The sequence below is a fragment of the Patella vulgata genome, chromosome 5 (genome assembly GCF_932274485.2).
Source record: "Patella vulgata chromosome 5, xgPatVulg1.2, whole genome shotgun sequence".
NCBI lineage: Eukaryota > Metazoa > Mollusca > Gastropoda > Patellidae > Patella > Patella vulgata.
The window spans coordinates 67,363,091-67,382,277 of NC_065883.2; the positions used below are offsets into that span (position 1 = coordinate 67,363,091).

The 19,187-nt window shown below is 36.0% G+C and overlaps 1 protein-coding gene across 3 annotated transcripts in view; it reads left to right on the forward strand.

Moving 5' to 3' along the window:
- LOC126820416 (inactive tyrosine-protein kinase 7) overlaps positions 1-19,187 on the forward strand; it is a 173,296-nt gene that overhangs the window by 104,149 nt on the left and 49,960 nt on the right. For all 3 annotated transcript variants that reach the window (XM_050548341.1, XM_050548342.1, XM_050548343.1), the window contains exons 4-6: positions 5,902-6,056; positions 14,919-15,066; positions 15,735-15,868. In XM_050548341.1, the coding sequence (XP_050404298.1) occupies positions 5,902-6,056; positions 14,919-15,066; positions 15,735-15,868 (437 nt within the window). The remainder of the gene's footprint in view (positions 1-5,901; positions 6,057-14,918; positions 15,067-15,734; positions 15,869-19,187) is intronic.

Consider the following 19,187-nt stretch of genomic DNA (forward strand, 5'->3'; position numbering starts at 1 on the left):
CAAAATTTTTGTCTCAATTCTGTAAACATTTTTAAAGGTATCGTAAAATTGTGTTTTTGATTAGTTCTGTGTTCGACTTGGGATGTCGTCATCCTTGTATCCATGTCATGCAAACCTGTCCTGAGAATCAGACGCTATTTTTATCGATTTTATCCGATACACTGATTTTCTGTCAATCAAAATGGCATTGAACAGAAAACATCAAAGAGTTCGACGTCTGCTATGAATGGAGTCCTGTTGTTTCAACACTTGTTATAATTGCACTTTCTCGTTGTGGAAATTGTTGGATGGATTCCCGTCGGATTTGAAGATTACTCTGGAGGAATGACAGTAACAATATTTATTTTAAAGTAATCATGTCGTACATTAACACGTAGCCTCTAATTGACCATGTTTATTAACATCAATACTATTGTCGCGTACGTTGCATTTCCGCAACATGCACTAGACACAAAAAAGAGACATTATAGATAGTGTCAGATAAAACGGAATTGAGGAGGGGAGGGGGGAGACATGAGCATCATCCTATTGGAGACTTACATTTGCCACTTGACCATGTTTATTCACATCCATACTATCGCAGCGATAGTTATGTTGCGTTTCTGTAACATGCACTAGACACAGAGGACGCACAAAATTTTAGTTTCCAATGTTCTCCTGGAGACATTAAGTTGCCAATTGAACTTTGAACTCTAGTGTCATATTTTACTGTATGATATTTTGAGGTGACTGTGAAACAATTTGTGAGATTTAATATAGGCTTGAATTTGGCATAATACTTGCCTGTTTTTGATATGATATGTGATAATTTGGGGGGAAAATCTATGAGGCAAATTTATAAATTATTTTACGGAAATCTCTTTACAAACCTGCTTGGTTTTTCAAAAAGATCAAAGTGGATGAACAAACTACGTTTGGTAAACAGGGTGTTAAAAACCTGCGTGTTTTGTCAGAAATATGGAAACGTTTGCATGCACATGCACACACACTTTCATCCCCGTTGCATGTTAGTTGAAACATGAGGACGACCCATTATAAGTCACGCAAGTACAAATCTCTGTCGGCCAATTGCTGTTTAATTATTACCTCAGCTTGCAGACGGCTTACATACGAGTTGACACGGGGGATAGACGTAAAAAGTAAATAATGGGAAAAATAAAGGAGTAATTAATGTTGGGACAGATGTCTTGGTTGGAATCAGAAGTGAACACTGCTGCCATGATCGGCCATATGTTGAATATGAAAAATGAGCAAAAGATAGATTTTGATAACGTAACAGATTTGATAATGGTTATGTAATCGCGGACTCGAGCTCGTGTAAATAATATTGAATACGTGATCCACGAATGAGCAGATGCCGGCTGGAAAAACAAACATGCATTTTTCTTAATGTACGCTTAAATATGATACAGGAGATATTAAGGATGTGAATTTTTCATTTTTATGGCTAAAAAATACACAGTTTAGTGTTAATTGCATAAACATGCTTGTAAATGAATAATTCAGATCGGTAAAGCTGCAGTAAATGGCTGATGTCTTTAAACTTCCATTATGCATTTTGCGTTAAATCATACCGCTTCAAAGACTACAATGATCTTTGTTACTCGAAGAAAGCAGGGAACTATTAAAATAGGTCCTAATTGAACTAGAATGTTTAAAATTGTTGAAGATATTCATTAGGTGAATGTCTTGACTGAGTTTGATGATGAGCTTTTCGTTTTGTTATTCAGAGAAGGCACGGGACTGTTAATAAAAGGTTTGCCGGTCCGTCTGTATGTTGCACTTTTGGAAAGCATTGACTCTGCTTCTAATTCTAGAGGTAGATGTTCCTTATGGAATTGTCTTGACTGAGTGCGATTTTGAGCATTTTCTGCTTAGGCTAAGCACAGATAAGCAATTTGATTGGTTGAGATTTTAGAACACATTGACCCTGCTTCCAAATGGGGTAGAATGTCCAAACTTGGTGGAACTGTTCATTCCATTATGAGTATTTTCTGCTTTATTACAAGCTAAGCTGGTTTTATTATAGCCATACCCTGACAATGTTCGATAATAAGCATTGAAAATGGCTTTGTTGTTCTATCTCGGTATAGTTTATTAGGTATTTTACTAATTAGAAATTTCTCGGATTTAATTATATTTGTGTTTCCATAGAAAAGAATTTTGGTATAAAAATGTGTGGAATGCAGCATTTGGTTTAAATTTGTATTCTGAAACTTAGCATTTCTTTTCAAATTTGTATTCTGAAACTTGGCATTATTTCAAATTTTCCTTTACAAACAATTGAGAAATTGTGATTGACATCACCATTGACAACAGGTGCTGACATGTCGTCAGTATCGTAAAAACAGTTAATGACTATTTGACACAAGTAAACAATGGAAAACAAAATCAATTAAATATCAATATTGCCACCATACTTGTTAATAAGGGCTGATTATTCGAGGGTACTAACGGATATGTCTACTTCTTAAAAATCATTACAGGCTGTCAGATGATATTTACTGAATTAATAATCCTATACAGTATTTAAATAATCTCCCTGTGAATGGGATCACTAATCCGAATAATTTCTATTGAGCCCCGTAAACTCAGTAAATACAGAGAACAATGGAGAGTTAACATCCGCCATATGGCAAATTATCATTTTACAATAAAGATGTGGAGAGATTGAGCATAAGTGTATTGTTATATATGCCAATATCCCTACAAAATCATTACATTTTTTTTGTTGGTTTTTTGTTTTTAATTTTTTTTTATTGAAAATAAGTCTATTAACATCGTGAGTAGTTATAATTTGGAACCATTTAATGATAATAGAATTAATTAAGTTTCTAGTGTTGATAATGTACAAGTATACGGGTCTATTTAAGTGGAAACGAGTCTTAAGTCTTTTATTTTCCTTCAATATATAAATTAAGTCTGTTAAATCATGTGAGTGGTTATAATTTGGAATCATTTAATGATAATAGAATTAATTCTGTTTCTAATGTAGATAATGTACATGGATGTGGGTTTATTTAAGTGGAAATGAGTCTTAGTGTCAATATTAGTAGGAATAATTGCTGTCATTAATCAGCCTTTTATTGTCCGACTTGTTAATATAAATACTGTTAAGAATGTTAGAGTTTCAGGTTTAGTATTTGCATAAATCTCAAATAATATGTTGTCGATAATCAGACTTTTTATTGTACAAATTGTTAAATATGCATATTAATTTAGAACTTCAATAACAATCTGAACTTCATACTTAAAAACATTCTTGAATAATGTTCATTCTTTATCTCTCTTTAATGTCACATAACTGTAAACAAACGTTATTTTGGTAGCCAGCTAGCCAGGCCCTTGTGAAAAAATTGTCGACCATAGATATACATTGTCCGTCAATTTTACAGCACCCCTGAGAACACTTTCCACCCCCCTCGTTGCTCTGAGCTAGTTACAGCCCTGCAGCTAGCCAATTTAAAAATTTAGTGTTTGAGAAATATGGAGATTTGTAAAATTCAGTTAGCATGTATATGATCATAATGTAACTCCATGTAATGACTAGTTTAAGATTAATAGCAATATTGATACTGTAAGTGAGATATATGCAGGCCATCCAAAATAGGGCCCTGCAGTTTGGGGATTACAGATTTTAAAAGAAAATTCTTAAATTGATATCAAAATTGTGTGTGATTTTCAATTATAAACAAGTTTTTTTTTATGAAAAATGGAATAAATGTAACTGTTTAAAAGTCGATTTCTTTCTCCAATCTTGTAGATAATTTGGTTTTATTTTTCAATTGGACAAATAAACAGACTTCTACTCAATCTGATTAAAACACAGATCCTATTTCGTTTCGTTTTTTATAGTTCAAAATTTTGTTTTACTTGTCTTTACTACACTTGGATCTGGAAGAGTTGTTATTTAACTTGTGTTCTGCTTGTAGTGAAGGATCAGCCAATGAAACGGTATGTTAAGGCGAGCATTAGGCGTATGGTGCACGGAACTGTGGGTAATCCACTAGAAACATCAATGCTGATTGCTTAATCAACTGTCTGACGTCATAGGGTCAAAAGCCGCTCGTATGCTACAAGCGGTCAGATCTTCATGCATGTAGTGTATAGGCCATCGAAAGTATAAAAAAAAACGGAACGAAATATAGATCTGTATTTTAATCAGACTGACTTCTACTAGGAACAATATAACCCAATCAGAAAAAGGGTAGGGTGGTTCTTCTTTTTCTTTTTGGGCTTTGGGGGGTTGGATGGCTGAATGGTTAGCATGCGCGCGCTGTATCATAAAGTCTGTCATTGAGTCAACTGGCGTGGTTTCGAATCCCCGGTTGTACGTGGCAAGGAGTAGGGTCGCCTGTCCAACTTCGTGGGTTTTCTCCGGGTCCTATGGTTTCCTCCCACTGCTAAAGACCCCTACGCGCAAGCGAATTATTGAAATAAAATTAAACCATATGTTAGTCCCGAAATGACCTAGTTTGTGTCGAGTGGATGTTAAACCCCTTCTCTCTCTCTCTCTCTCTCTCTCTCTTTTTTGGGCTTTCCATTCACTTCCACCGAGGCCTGTGTTTATGAGCATACAAGTTGTCCTGGGGACCCCATTTTGGCTCAAGTATGCTGACAGCCTGCCCAATATGAATTTTCTTCCTGATGGGCCTGTAATATAGCAGAGAATGACAGGGTGGTCTGTGGACGGTATTTATTGTTACTGGAGATTTAATTAGTTCTTGAAATTAAGGAACATTCTTTCTCAGTTCATGTTTCCAGATATCTGTATAGCTGTTAAACAGATCTGTACCCTTGACCTTTTGAGAGCATCTTGACCACTGTAGGTCAAAAGTAAAAGGTTAAAAGTGAAAGGTCAAGAGATAAAGCACATGGGCATGAAAGCTCGACTTCTGAAGTGTTTTTGATACTGTATATCTACCCTTACACCTTTGACTTACCAACAAATGGTTTTCACTAACTGGTTAACATATGTTATATAGACTTGGCTTTATCGAGATTTATTTGACAAAGAATATTTTCCGTTATCAGGTTAAGGATAAGAAGGTGAACAATATGGTCTCCGTAGTGTGAAAATGTTATAGCAGCTTTAAACCAGTATTAGTATATAGTTGACCTATAAGTTTGCCATTTCATCATCAACAACAGTCTAGTTTTAAGGGCGGATCCAGGATTTTCAGAAATATTACAGAATATTTATCATTACATTTATCATTACATTTATCATTACATATTACATTTATGATAACATTTATGATAAAATCTAGTATTACATTTTTCATTACATATTACATTTTTCATTACATATTACATTTTTCATTACTTTTATCATTAAATATTAAATTAAATTGATCATTACATCTAGCTCTACATAACATTTAATATTACATTACATTTAGCATTACATTATATATAATATTATATTGCATTTACCTGTCTTCATTAGCCCAGCATATGAGCAGAACAGTAGGACGTTAAACTCCAATTCATTTCATTTCATTTCATTTATATTGCATTTAACATTACATTACAACATTAGCATTACATTTATCACTACAGTTTCTCTTGCTTGTTATATTACATTGCATTTAGCATTACATTACATATTACATTAAACATAACATTTAGTATTATATATTACATTACATTAATGTGTTCGTTCGCCTGTTCAACCTCGTGGGTTTTCTCCGGGTCCTCCGGTTTCCTCCCACTGCTAAAGACCCCTTCGCTCAAGCAAATTATTGAAATAAAATTAAACCATATGTTAGTCTCGAAATGAAATAGTTTGTGTCGAGTGGACGTTAAACCCCATTTCTCTCTCTCTCTCTGTACATTAATGTGTGATTGCCATACTAAGAAAACTCAGTTGTTGATGAATATTTTATTTATATCTTTCAGACTATTTAACACAGAGCGAGTCAAGATTCTAGACGAAGGAAGTCGTCTTAAAGTAGTCAATATATCAACCACAGATAATGGTGTATATTCCTGCCGAGCGGAAAATGTTGCCGGAGCAGTCGACAGCGATGATAATTTTTTACTCAATGTTGAAGGTGAGATTTATAAATATTAAATATTAATAAAAATGTCGATTAGTTTTTTTTTTTCTCTACCTGTGATTGTCAATATAAATACTGATTCACCAGCATGCATTGATTCGTTGGTTGATTCACCAATACATTCTTACTGAAGCGAAATAAATCAAAAACAGATATATTGATTTTTGTCGTTTTGGTCAAATCATTGCAGTACTTCTAGACCTGATATCAGAGGGGAATCAAGTGGTTTCAACTCTCTAGAAATCGAAATAAGAGTATTTTGTTGGACTGCTGTTGAAATTTCCTTCAAAGCACACTGTTTGTTTTATGCCCGTATTCATTATCCTGGTTGGTGCAGAAAAGTAGGATGTTAAACCCCATTTCATATCGTTTTAATTTTCTGGACCTCGCTATTCACCTCAAAGTAGCTTCTTTCTTTTGAGGAAATCAGATATTTCAGAAATGTTTTCACCTTAAAGTTCACAATAAATACTATTTGAAAACATATATGCAAAACAGATTCACTGACTAACAGCTATAGTCCTAGGCCACTGCTGACTGTAATAGTCCAGGGCTCCTGCTGACTGACAATGAGAGTCCTGAGCTCCTGCTGACTGACTGTAAGAGTCCTGAGCTCCTGTCGGCTGACAATAAGAATCCTGAGCTCCTGCTGGCTGACTGTAAGAGTCCTGGGCTCCTGCTGACTGACAGTGAGAGTCCTGAGTTCCTGCTGGCTGACAGTAAGAGTCCTGGGCTCCTGCTGACTGACAGTGAGAGTCCTGAGCTCCTGCTGGCTGACTGTAAGAGTCCTGAGCTCCTGCTGGCTGACTGTAAGAGTCGTGGGCTCCTGCTGACTGACAATGAGAGTCCTGAGCTCCTGCTGGCTGACAGTAAGAGTCCTGAAATCCTGCCGACTGACAGTAAGAGTCCTGGGCTCCCGCTGACAATAAGAGTCCTGGGCACCTGCTGGCTGACAGTAAGAGTCCTTAAATCCTGCTGATTGACAATGAGAGTCCTGAGCTCCTGCTGGCTGACAGTAAGAGTCCTGAAATCCTGCCGACTGACAGTAAGAGTCCTGGGCTCCCGCTGACAATAAGAGTCCTGGGCACCTGCTGGCTGACAGTAAGAGTCCTTAAATCCTGCTGACTGACAATGAGAGTCCTGAGCTCCTGCTGGCTGACAGTAAGAGTCCTGAAATCCTGCCGACTGACAGTAAGAGTCCTGGGCTCCCGCTGACAATAAGAGTCCTGGGCACCTGCTGGCTGACAGTAAGAGTCCTGAAATCCTGCTGACTGACAATGAGAGTCCGGAGCTCCTGCCGACTGACAGTAAGAGTCCTAGGCTCCCGCTGACAATGAGAGTCCTGGGCACCTGCTGACTGACATGAAGAGTTGCATATAACGTACACCCCTGCTAAAATTTATCAGTGCTATATGATGATTGATTGTAGTTGTTTAATGGAAAAAAGAAGAAACTGTTAAGACCTTAACACGTGCAGAATAATTGCATCATATTTTGATAATTTAAACACATGATTTATGAAAAGGTGATTTGCTCCAGACAGATCTGCCAAGGAAATCTAGATCTGAAGTTATCAAGTAATGTTAACAGATTATCATTAAAAATAAGAAATGGTTACATCATTATTTTTGTTAAAATTATAGCAATCTGATTAAAGTACAGATCTATATTTTGTTTCGTTTTTTTATACTTTCGATGGTCTTCACTACATGAAGATCTGACAAGTTACAGCGATAGGTCACGTCAGGGGTCAAAAGACTGACTTATGACCCTATGACGTCAGACATTTGATTAAACAATCAGCATTGATGTTACTAGTGGATTACCCACAGTTACGTGAAAAACATGCCTAAAGCTTGCCGTAACAGACCGTTTCATTGGCTTATCCCTGATACAATTCAGAACACGAGTTTAATAACAACTCTTCCAGATCCAAGTGTAGTAAAGACAAGTAAAACGAAATTTTGAACTATAAAAACGAAACGAAATAGGATCTGTGTTTTAACCACATTGAAATTATAGTATATGGTATTTGTTGTTATCGGTTGCCTCACAATACCTACCAACCTGGGTCTACAAAAACATAATCTAGCTCTGTATATGAAGGGGGGTTGGGTGGCTGAATGGTTAGCACGTGCGCGCTGTACCATAAAGTCTGTCATTGAGTAACTGGCGTGGTTTTGAATCCCCGGTTGTACGTGGCAAGGAGTAGGGTCGCCTGTCCAACCTCGTGGGTTTTCTCCGGGTCCTCCGGTTTCCTCCCACTGCTAGACCCCTACGCGCAAGCGAATTATTGAAATAAAATTAAACCATGTGTTAGTCCCAAAATGACCTAGTTTGTGTCGAGTTGAAGTTAAACCCCATTTCTCTCTCTCTCTCTGTATATGAAGAAATCGTCAAAAGGACTTATAACTGAGTCTTATTAAACATTTCTTTGTAAAAGCACCGTTTAGTTTCGGATGGAAAACCAGTGATTTCAGATGTCGTATCTTGGACATTGGTAGTATTAAGATTCTTAGTGATAAAATTTTAGCTAAAAATGTCAGGATCAACGAAACATTAAAATAAAAATCTGCGTTATTTAGAGATTTAGTATCCATTTACTATTTCAAAAAGCTTTTAACACTAGTCCACCAATAATTGACTTTTTAGATTTACGTTATTTTATAAAGATTAATTGAGACTAAATTTGTTCTCACGTAATATTTTACTGATGTGTCACAATCTATCGCGGATAAGTAAGTTACTAGTAATTCCTGATTTTTCAGTTTTTCAGATATTCAAGTTCGTGGAATAAATGACCTTCCGTATCTCGGAGGTTATAATTCTCCGATACTTTCTACATCGTTAAACATTAAATTGCGCTAAAATACGAGTTGAATCTTTCGGAGTGTGAAATGGTCATAGATGTGATATTTACGATTAAGTAATGCGGTCGTTAGAAGTAATGATAGGGAAAAGAATAATGTAGAATTCATTGCTTCTCGTACAGCTATAATGGACTTGGGTACTCACGCATTTAAAAGAGATCAAGATTGGGTTAGCGTTGCGTTAATTCATCAAAAAATGGCGTCATTTATTGTTAAATATCACAATATTTTCGATCAAGCCACGATTTTCACTGATGTATGTATTTACAAACGGTGGTTCAAACTTTATAAAATACATCAGAATTGATATATCTAATGTGTTTGTGGAATCTGATGGACGAGAAATTAAGATGGGAATTAAGGTGATAATTATATTTACATCTATAATGGTTTATACAAGGGAAACGTCTAGTTCTCAGAATGTATGCATTTTACAAACAGTGGTGTAAAATTTATAAAATAAATCAGAATCGACATTTCTAAGGTTTTTATGAAATCTGTTTGATGAGAAATCAAAGGTGGGCATTATGAACTGATAATAATTTTTATGTCTATTTAGTGTTTATACCTTGTATAGTCCTTCGGATGGGCTTAACATCTTGTCAACACCTATAGAGTTTATAAAATGAAAGTCTCAAATTTTCTTTTACGTGCATGCTGTGCACACAGGACCTGAGTTTTTCATCCCATCCGAATGACTAGACATTGTACAATGCCAGGTCTTCTATCCTGCACTACTGACAATTAAGACGAACAATAACAATAACAAATCCAGATAAATTGACTGTGTTAGTCTCAAATATACTGAAGTAGAATGTTAAAGGGTGTTGGAACCACAGTGGCTAAACGAATAAGATGCTGGCTCGCCAGCCTGGAGTTCGCTGCTTCACTCCCGATGTTGGCCGAGAAAGGACAGCTGTCTAGTCATTTAGATGGGACAAAAAACCGAGGTCCTGTGTGTACATACTGGCATGCACGTAAATGTTTCCTTAGCAGTTGGAATTTAATAAATGAGTAGGCCCAGGACATTAAAGACTGGTCTAATGTTTTTATAAAAATTTGGGTCTTTTTCTAATATCTTTAGAAAAAAATGATTTTGTCAGGCTGACCCGATCACCGATTATTAACGATGTGTTGAACACAGGATAAGGATTCCATGCACGTCAAATTATCGCAAATTGACGAGATCACCTCATCTGAATGTAATATTTTTGCGAATATCAGCACCAGTAATTTAGACATCCATTTTAAAAGTTTTGATTTTTTTCATTCACTGTGACTAAAATGGCAGCTGAATTGACGAAAACTTCATCTTACTTTTTGATAGAAATCATCCAGTCGTGTAAAAAAAGATTTAACGGTTAAATCCTAAAAAAATTTGAATTAATACTCAACGATTTTTTTGGAAATACAAACTAATAAAGCATGACGTGTCTGGTCGAAAAATCATTTCAGACTTGTCTCCTTAAACTACGCATGGTGTCATACCATGAAAAGCGCAAATGCTTAAAAATTGTTATGTCGAACTCAATTAAAGTGAATGCCGTTGATACAATTCTTATAACGTATTGATTTGAAATATATTCTCCTCACGATTTGTATAGAGTCATTGTCCGGGTGAATTAGCTAATTCGTAAGATACAAATTCAAATATGTAGCCGTGAAAAGGAAGAGTTTCATTGATTAATTTGTAATCTTTATAAAAACACGGTAGAACGTTCGTCTGTCAAGTTACTTAACAAACCTGGGTACACGTAATGCTTGAATTAATGCAAAGCTCATCAGGGCCCAACACGTTTAGATTTTATGACAGCTGATTGGCTAATGAGATTCATAATATGATTAATTGTTGTAATTAACTTCAAATTGCTATCCAATCAAATCATCTAGATATTTCCAAATAATTTTTTTTTTCTTTCCTACTTGATATTAAGTAATTTTGACTCTTTACGAAAATATTTTATCCAATCCAATCATCTCAATATTTTTATTTTTGGTATTAAGTAATCAGGGCATTTTACGCAAAACTGATTATTTATTGTCTAATTTGAAGAAATACTATTTTATTTTCTTATTATTCAAAAGAAATATTAAATTGTCATTTTCTTCCATGACAAATTTGGTAATGACCACTGATGGTTATTTTGACAATATATCAAAATAATCCAATAGAAATATTCCAATTTACTTTGTTTATTTCAACGCCATAGAAGCCGAGGAGTTTTTACTATGTGGTGAAATTTTATCAGACCTTCTAATCAACTGATATATAAAAAATTTGCAGGTAATGAAATATAAATATAGAGTTGAAATGCCTACGATTTCAAGATATATGAAAATCGGCAAACCAATCGTGTAAGATTAAATCTAATAAATAGTAAAATTAATATTTGATAAAATGAAACTTGTATAACATAATTGGTAGTGCTTCAATGATCCCGTCAACTGAAAATTGAAATAAGAGTAGACTACGAAGCCGGACTCATTGTCCATGGTTCTTTCAGAAAAATAGCACATTGATTAAACCTAATTTCATTTCATGATATTTTTGAGATTACAGCTTACCATCAAATAACTCAGAGCTAGCCATACTATATGTTAGTCTCAAATTAACCAATGCATCATGGGCAGATAATAAACACCATGCGTTAATTAAACAGAGAGAGAAAGAGAGAAATGGGATTTAACGTCCACACGACACATACTAGGTCATTTCGGGACTAACACATGGTTCAGTTTTTATTTCAATAATTTGCTTGCACATAGGGGTCTTTAGCAGTGGGAGGAAACCAGAGGACCTGGTGAAAACCCACGAGGTTGGACATGCGACTCTACTCCTTGTCACGGACAACCCGGTACTCGAAACCACGCCAATTGACTCAATGACAGACCTTGTGATACAGCTTGCACACACTAACCATTCGGTCATCCAACCCCCCCTTTAATTGAACATGTTTCTGAAGATATAGAAGGTATCAGTGTTTAGAAATACAGAACTCAGAACTATTTGGTGAACTTTTGTACCCATGTTTGAAAGATTGACAGAATAAGTTACACTAATTCTAATCTCGATTTACAAATCTCACCGCAATATCGAACTATCCATAACATACATGAAGAATGATTGGTCAATATTTGATATTTGTAGAGTTTTGGTTGGTTGATTTATTAGTAAATGCTTGAAAGATTGACAAGTAATCGCGACTCCCAGAGTTCATCAGTAACGAGCGAGAAGGCAAAACATGTAATTATATTGACATTGTACCCGTATCACCCTCCCTTGAGTTAAACATACCGTTATTAGGAATGGTGTATTGATCCACCATGTTTATGGTTGTCGTGGGAGATGAGGGGTAGTCGTGGCGACGTTAAAGTATGAGTGGAAGGAGTAAAGTTGAACTATTTATGAGGATGGAGTTATGTCATCTAATGCATATTAGAACAGATGATCGTAAACTGAGATTATTGCGGAGATATTTTTTTTTGTGTTTTATATTATAAGGATTGGAATGTAATGGTATGATTGGTGGTATTAGAGAGAGAGAAGGCGAGAGAGAGAGAGATTTAATGTCCTCTCGACACATTTCGGGACTAACATATGGTTCAATTTTATTTCAACAATTTGCTTGTGCATAAGGATCTTTAGCTATGGGAGGGAGGAACCCGTAGGACCCAGAAAAAACGCACGCAATTGAACTGGCTACTCCACTCCTTGTCATGTATTATGAGCATGACCCTAGCTCACTTACCAGGAGGTCCCGGGTTCGATCCTGGTGTTGGTCAAGAAAATTCCTCAGGAATTTCCAGGCTGATTCCCCCTTGTGATTGTAACATGGGTATCAGATGACTGAGGTTCAGGGTTTGATTCCAATGTTATTGATTTCCTGCTATGATTCTAACATGGGTGTCAGATGACTGAGGTTCAGGGTTCGATCCCAATTTTCCAGTCTGATTTTCCCATAGGATGCTAGTAGCACCGGGATCAGATAACTGAGGGATCTACAGCATTGCATTGTCCGATGATAATGTTCCCACCAAAATCAGATAGTCCTGTAGGCCTTTGAATACATAAACTGGTATATACAACACTTTCCTTGTCTGCCCTCAGACGGCACTCCTTACAAATAACAACTGGGCTTGAAAAATCATGTGTTGAATCAAACTGGTCAAGAGGCCAGTGCCCTACCGCTTGACATTATTCCACCACCCCCTCCTCCTCAAATCACCTCTGCTCCCTGGTTCCAGCAAGTAATGTTGAACAAAATCAGTTTTAATTAATTTGAATTAAGCATAATGTAATTAAAATAAATTAAAATGCTTTAGTTTCAAAATGATCCAAATATTCCATGGACCTCTCCATCCAGGATACCTTTCTTCATTAGCCCAGTCGGTGCAGAACATTTCATTTCATTTCATTTTATTCCTCACATCGAATCATTCATATAGAGATCAATGAATTAAAGCTACATTATGTAAGATTTTGATAAAAAGCACACTGTATGATGCATTGCCCATCTACAGTAGCCCAGTCGGTGCAGAAAAGTAGGACGTTAATTAAACACCATTTCATTCCATCCAGGATATTCTCTCAGTCGAGGTGAGGATATCAGAAGGCTAATATTTCTCTGTATTATTCCATTAAAACTTCTGTTAAAGTCATTCTTTTAAACAAATATGGCACCACTTACAGATATTCTTTTAAAAATCATAGTTCCTCTTTGTTCTGCATTTGACACAGAATTTGAGATATTATGAGGTTCTTTTGACCAATATTCTAAGAAAATGTTGTTCCATTATCAGATATTGTGTTGTAATAATTTACTTTAATTTTGTCGAGCAATATGGCACCGTTTTAAAGTACTTCCATATTTAGATTTAACAGGATTATGTGTCAGAAATCTTGTAGAATTTGACAAAAATTCCTAGAAAATTTCCTTCCATTAGAATTGTTTGTTGAAGTAATTTCATAAACTAGAGATATAAAAAAGGGGTGTGTTTTGAATTATAATGTAAAACAGAAAACAGCAAGTAGAACAGTTATTGTCTCTTAGAAAATATTAAACCCCTTCATCTGTGTATATACAAAACATAGAACATCTGGTTATCATTAGAGAGAGGGAGGTAGGGTCAGAGAGAGAGATAGAAACAGAGAGAGGGGGTAGGGTCACAGAGAGAGAGATAGAAACAGAGAGAGGGGGTAGGGTCACAGAGAGAGATAGAAACAGAGAGAGGGGGTAGGGTCACAGAGAGAGATAGAAACAGAGAGAGCGGTTAGGGTCACAGAGAGAGAGATAGAAACAGAGAGAGGGGGTAGGGTCACAGAGAGAGAGATAGAAACAGAGAGGGGGTAGGGTCACAGAGAGAGAGATAGAAGTGGAGATAGGGAGAGTAGAAGAGGGGAAAAAGAGGGACAAATGGGGTTTAATGTCCACTCAATATAGGTAATATGGTGACATATAGTACAATAATATTTCAATAATTTTCCTGAACATAGGGGTCTTTAGCAGTGGTGGGAGGAACTGGAGAAAATACACAAAATTAGGCAGGTGACTCCAAGGTCTATGATTGATAATTTGTTATTCAAGACTTTTGCCATCCGATGACCTAGCGAGTTTATTATTCGCTTGTCATGTTAATAAATAATAATTTACATAACATTTGAAGACAAAATAAAGACCTGCAATAGGCAGATTTAGCTCTTATACATAATGCCTGTTTAATAAAGTAATTTCCTGTTGAATTACTGTTTTACTTAGCAATAAACAGTAATTATATTTCCATAATATTGTCAGGTATTTCTGTTAGGGATTGGGATGGCCGAGTGTCGCACTTCAGACGCTATAGTCATGGTTTCGAATTCAATTCCTGATGTGAGCATATATATGTAGCTTGAAGATAGGGGGACCTTCTCAACCTTGTGGGTTTACTCCAGGTATATAATTATATATTATTCTATTCAATAAACTTCTTGTCTCTAATATTTCAGCTGCAAATACTCCCCACTTAGTAGAAGACAAGTTTACACCAAATCAACTGGTATTAAAGAATAATCCAGCTAGATTAGATTGTGCCTTTAAAGATGCTGCTCGTATTGATTGGTTCTCTAATTATGAGAAGATCACCAACACCACCAGGTATATAAAACATGTTTTATTTTTTAAAAAAACATATAACTCAAAACTATCCAAAGCCACCCGAAACTACTCGAGGCAGGTGCATATCCACAATACAGTCCTACAATATGGAGAGCTATTCGCATGACATGTTTTTTTTTGGGGGGGGGGGGTTTACATGCCATATAACTCGAACCTATGCAAAACAACCTGAAACTAGTTCTCATTACCATAAAGTGCACAAAGCTGCTCGAGACATTATGTAGTGCCTCCAAAATGCAATCTTACAATATGGCGAGCTATTCTCATGATTGGGGTAATTTAAGGTAGTTAAATTCATCCTTTGGATTTTGTTACTGGTAAGGGTGCCAATCAGTCAATATTTTTATTTACTTTAGATAAGCAATATGTTTATTCCAAAGAATATGACAATTTGTAGCATTATCCATTTCTTTGTATATATATTATCAACTTTGGACATAAAAACTATAAATTTAACTGTTGTCTTTGAAATAACAGGGCTCTTGTTTCAGTCATATTCACCAGTTCCGACTGATTAGCAGTAAAATTGACTGACAGGTAAATCCTAGAGGCAGTCAATTTTACTGCCAGTCAGTTAGAATTGGTGAAATATGACTGAAGCAAGAGCCCTGATGCTAACTAGCTAATTGTATATTGTTGTTTTTCAGACATATAGTATACAGTAATGGTTCATTATATTTCCCTAAAGTTCGAGCGAGTGACGAGGGAAGTTATCGATGTGAGGGTTTAAGTGGAAATAGTAACCCAGCTCAGACGTTTACAGCTCAACTCACATTATCTAGTAAGTAAAGATTTAAATCTTGTCCTATCTCTAATTCTTTTACTAATAGATTTCACAAAAATTCATACTCCCTGAAATTCAAATTTTCTCATAGAGAAATATGTGTGAATTAAACTTGGAGGAGGTTCATTTATTCACAGTAGGCTGAAATAAGAAGAAATAAATGATGAACAACTGCTCAACATAAAATAGAACAAATAGATAACATGGTGGTGAGTCGGGAGATGGTATTGAATTGAAGCTAGATGGACAAATACAAGGACACCTACAACACATAAAACAAATCCACAGACACCAGATAACACTAACCCAGAGAGAGAGAGTCATTTCAGGACTAAAATATTGTGAAATTTTATTTCAATAATTCTTTTATGTGTAGGGGTCTTTAGCAGCAGCAGGAAACCGGAGAACCTGGAGAAAACCCACGAGGTTGGGTAGATGACCTTATTCCTTGTCACGAACAAGCTTGGGATCGAAACCACACCACTTGATTCAATGACAGACCTTATGATTTAAATCAGATGCATTAGACCACCCGACCATCCAACCCCTACAGTGATAAAAGAGAGAGAGATAGAGAGAGAGAAATGGGGTTTAACGTCCACTCTGCACAAACTAGGTCATTTCGGGATTAACACATGGTTCAATTGTATTTCAATAATTCGTTTGTGCGTAGGGCTCTTTAGCAGTGGGAGGAAACCGGAGGACCCAGAGAAAACCCATGAGGTTGGACAGGCGACCCTACTACTTGTCACGTACAACCGGGGAATCGAAACCCAGCCAGTTAACTCTATGACAGACCGTATGATACAACGCGCACGTGCTAACTATTCGGCCATTCACCCCTTGTAGTGATTAGAGACCTTTAATAGCAACCTAAATCACCTGCTTTAGTTCTACGTAGATTCTGATAGATTCTGACTTTTGGCTATCTGACAAGTCATTTACAAATCATTTCCTGTTATAGGAAGTCTAACAGACGGAAGGTGATTGGAAGAAATGCTATATATGGTCAATGGTCAGTTGATCACCAACATAAAGCTCGGGGATCTGACGTTATTAGTCAATGACAGATGTTCGTCAATTATAGCCCTGGCAATCTATTTGATGTCTCGTCAACTTAGTGTAAATTATCTAAAGACAGAAACAGCTAGTTATACCAAATTAGTCTAATAGGAAATTAAATGGGATGAGCTTTAATGTCCTACCTTTTTGTACCATCCACGCTAATAAAATGAAATGAAATGGGGTTTAACGTCCCACTGTTCTACTTAGACTGGGCTAATAAAGGTGGGCATACACCATACAGTGTGCTATGAGGGAAATTTTTTGCTGGGGCAGTGGCACTATGGACTACTCTTATATCGAATTCTAACTGCCAAGTGATCTTTTACTTGCATGCCAATGTATGCACGGGACCTCGATTTTTCGTTCCATCCAAATGACTAGACAGATGTCCTTGTCAGGCCCTCCGTCCTGCATCACTGACACGGGGAAACCTTGTAGGAAAATCCTGATGGACTTTCTTGGCCAATGCAGGGATCAAACACGCGACCTCCAGACTAGCGAGCCAGCGTCTTACCCATTTAGCTACTGTGGCTCCTTCAGGCTAATAAAGACTGGCATATTCTATAGTGTGTCTTATTAGGAAAATTACATAATCCTAATTTCATTTTCAGAAGTACTGGTCAAAAATGTAGAGCAGACATTCAACTCGTTTCTCTTATTGTTAAGAACAATTTACATTCAGTATGGACGACGACGCCTTTATTAACGGTCAAATATTGGAATCTAAGTCATGTCTGCATCCTTTAGAGGTTATGTAAACAATCTTTGGATTCAATTTTCTTTCACAAACAAGTTAAACAAAACTTTTCTGATAATTACAAAATCTTTAGCATTCGGTTTGTGTTGATTTGTTAGGCCTAAGATGCAGACTTCATAGTAATGTCCTAAGCCATATAAAGCTTTGAGATCCCTTGTTATGGGGCCAATAAAGTGCATAGCAAATATAAAGAAAAAATCTGCAATTTTGTGAGGACACTGTGTCTGGTTCAGGAAGTTGGCAGAGAAACTTTCTCATGATTTTCCAGCATCGTTTCATTTTATCATTTGTGGATGATGGAGGACCTGTAAGTAACAGTGTCAAGTTCTTTGGATGGGATAAAAAAAAAAACTCCTGTTTATAAAATTTGCAATATGTAATAGATCTCCTGGACAGTTGTCAATCAAAATAAGAGTAGGATGCAGCACCACTGCTAGGGCAAAATGTCCCTCCTACAACTCTGCATCACATATGTCAGTATTCACTACCCAGGTTGATGCGGACAAGTAAGACATTAAAAAAACATTTTATTTTAGTTTCTTATAGAGATACAATAAAATATAACCACACCCCCATTAATTCCATTCAGATTTTAAATTATCAAAACATGATGTAAAAAATTAAAATACTGTGAATAGGATGTAACACGGAAATTCTTGACACCAAATAAAATCACCACACAGCTGTGAATTATCAAGCCATTCCTTCCGATGTTTTTACAAGAATCAAAAAAATCGTAGCTAATTAAAGAATTCCAACGCCTGTACAAGACAAATCTATCAAATCATTTGTTATTCAGAATTTTTTTTTTTTTTCATTTGCAATGTTAAAATATTGATAGTTTTGATAGTTTTTCGGATTTTGATAAGATTCTGACTAATAGCAAACACAAACATCAACTTAAAGACAAGCAAAATGGGAAAGAAATCCAAATTAACGCCCGATAAAAAAAATTCAAGCAATTATCTATTTGAAGTTAGATCAAGATGGTAGCTTTTAGAAATGGTTAATTGGGTGTTTGTGCAAGAAATTGGGGATATTTAGTCTTAAAAACGTTGTGGACATAAGCTTCTTCCGTCTTTGAGAACTTATTTACAAAAGAGACTGATCCACTTGTAAGGTTGGTGTTTAAGAAATCGTGGTTAGTTGTAGCTTTTGATGAATTAAACGGGCTCGTATAAATAGGTTTACAAGAAACGATTTGATCGCAGTGGATTTTCAAACTAACACAAGCAAGATGTATTCCCCTATTCCTTAAAATTCTTGCATTTCATCCCATTTTTTCTCAACAAAATTTCTGGATTTCAATGCTTTTGAAGTGGATTGCAGTGGATTTTCCAATGAACAGAAGCAAAGCTATGTTTCCCTTGTACTCGTATCTTCTTTGTAATCATGCATAATTAACCAAACTTTCAGATTCAAGTGTATGGAAACCTTTCTTATTTTTAAGCTGCTACTCGGAAATTTGACAGTATTAAGAAGTTTCAATTTAAA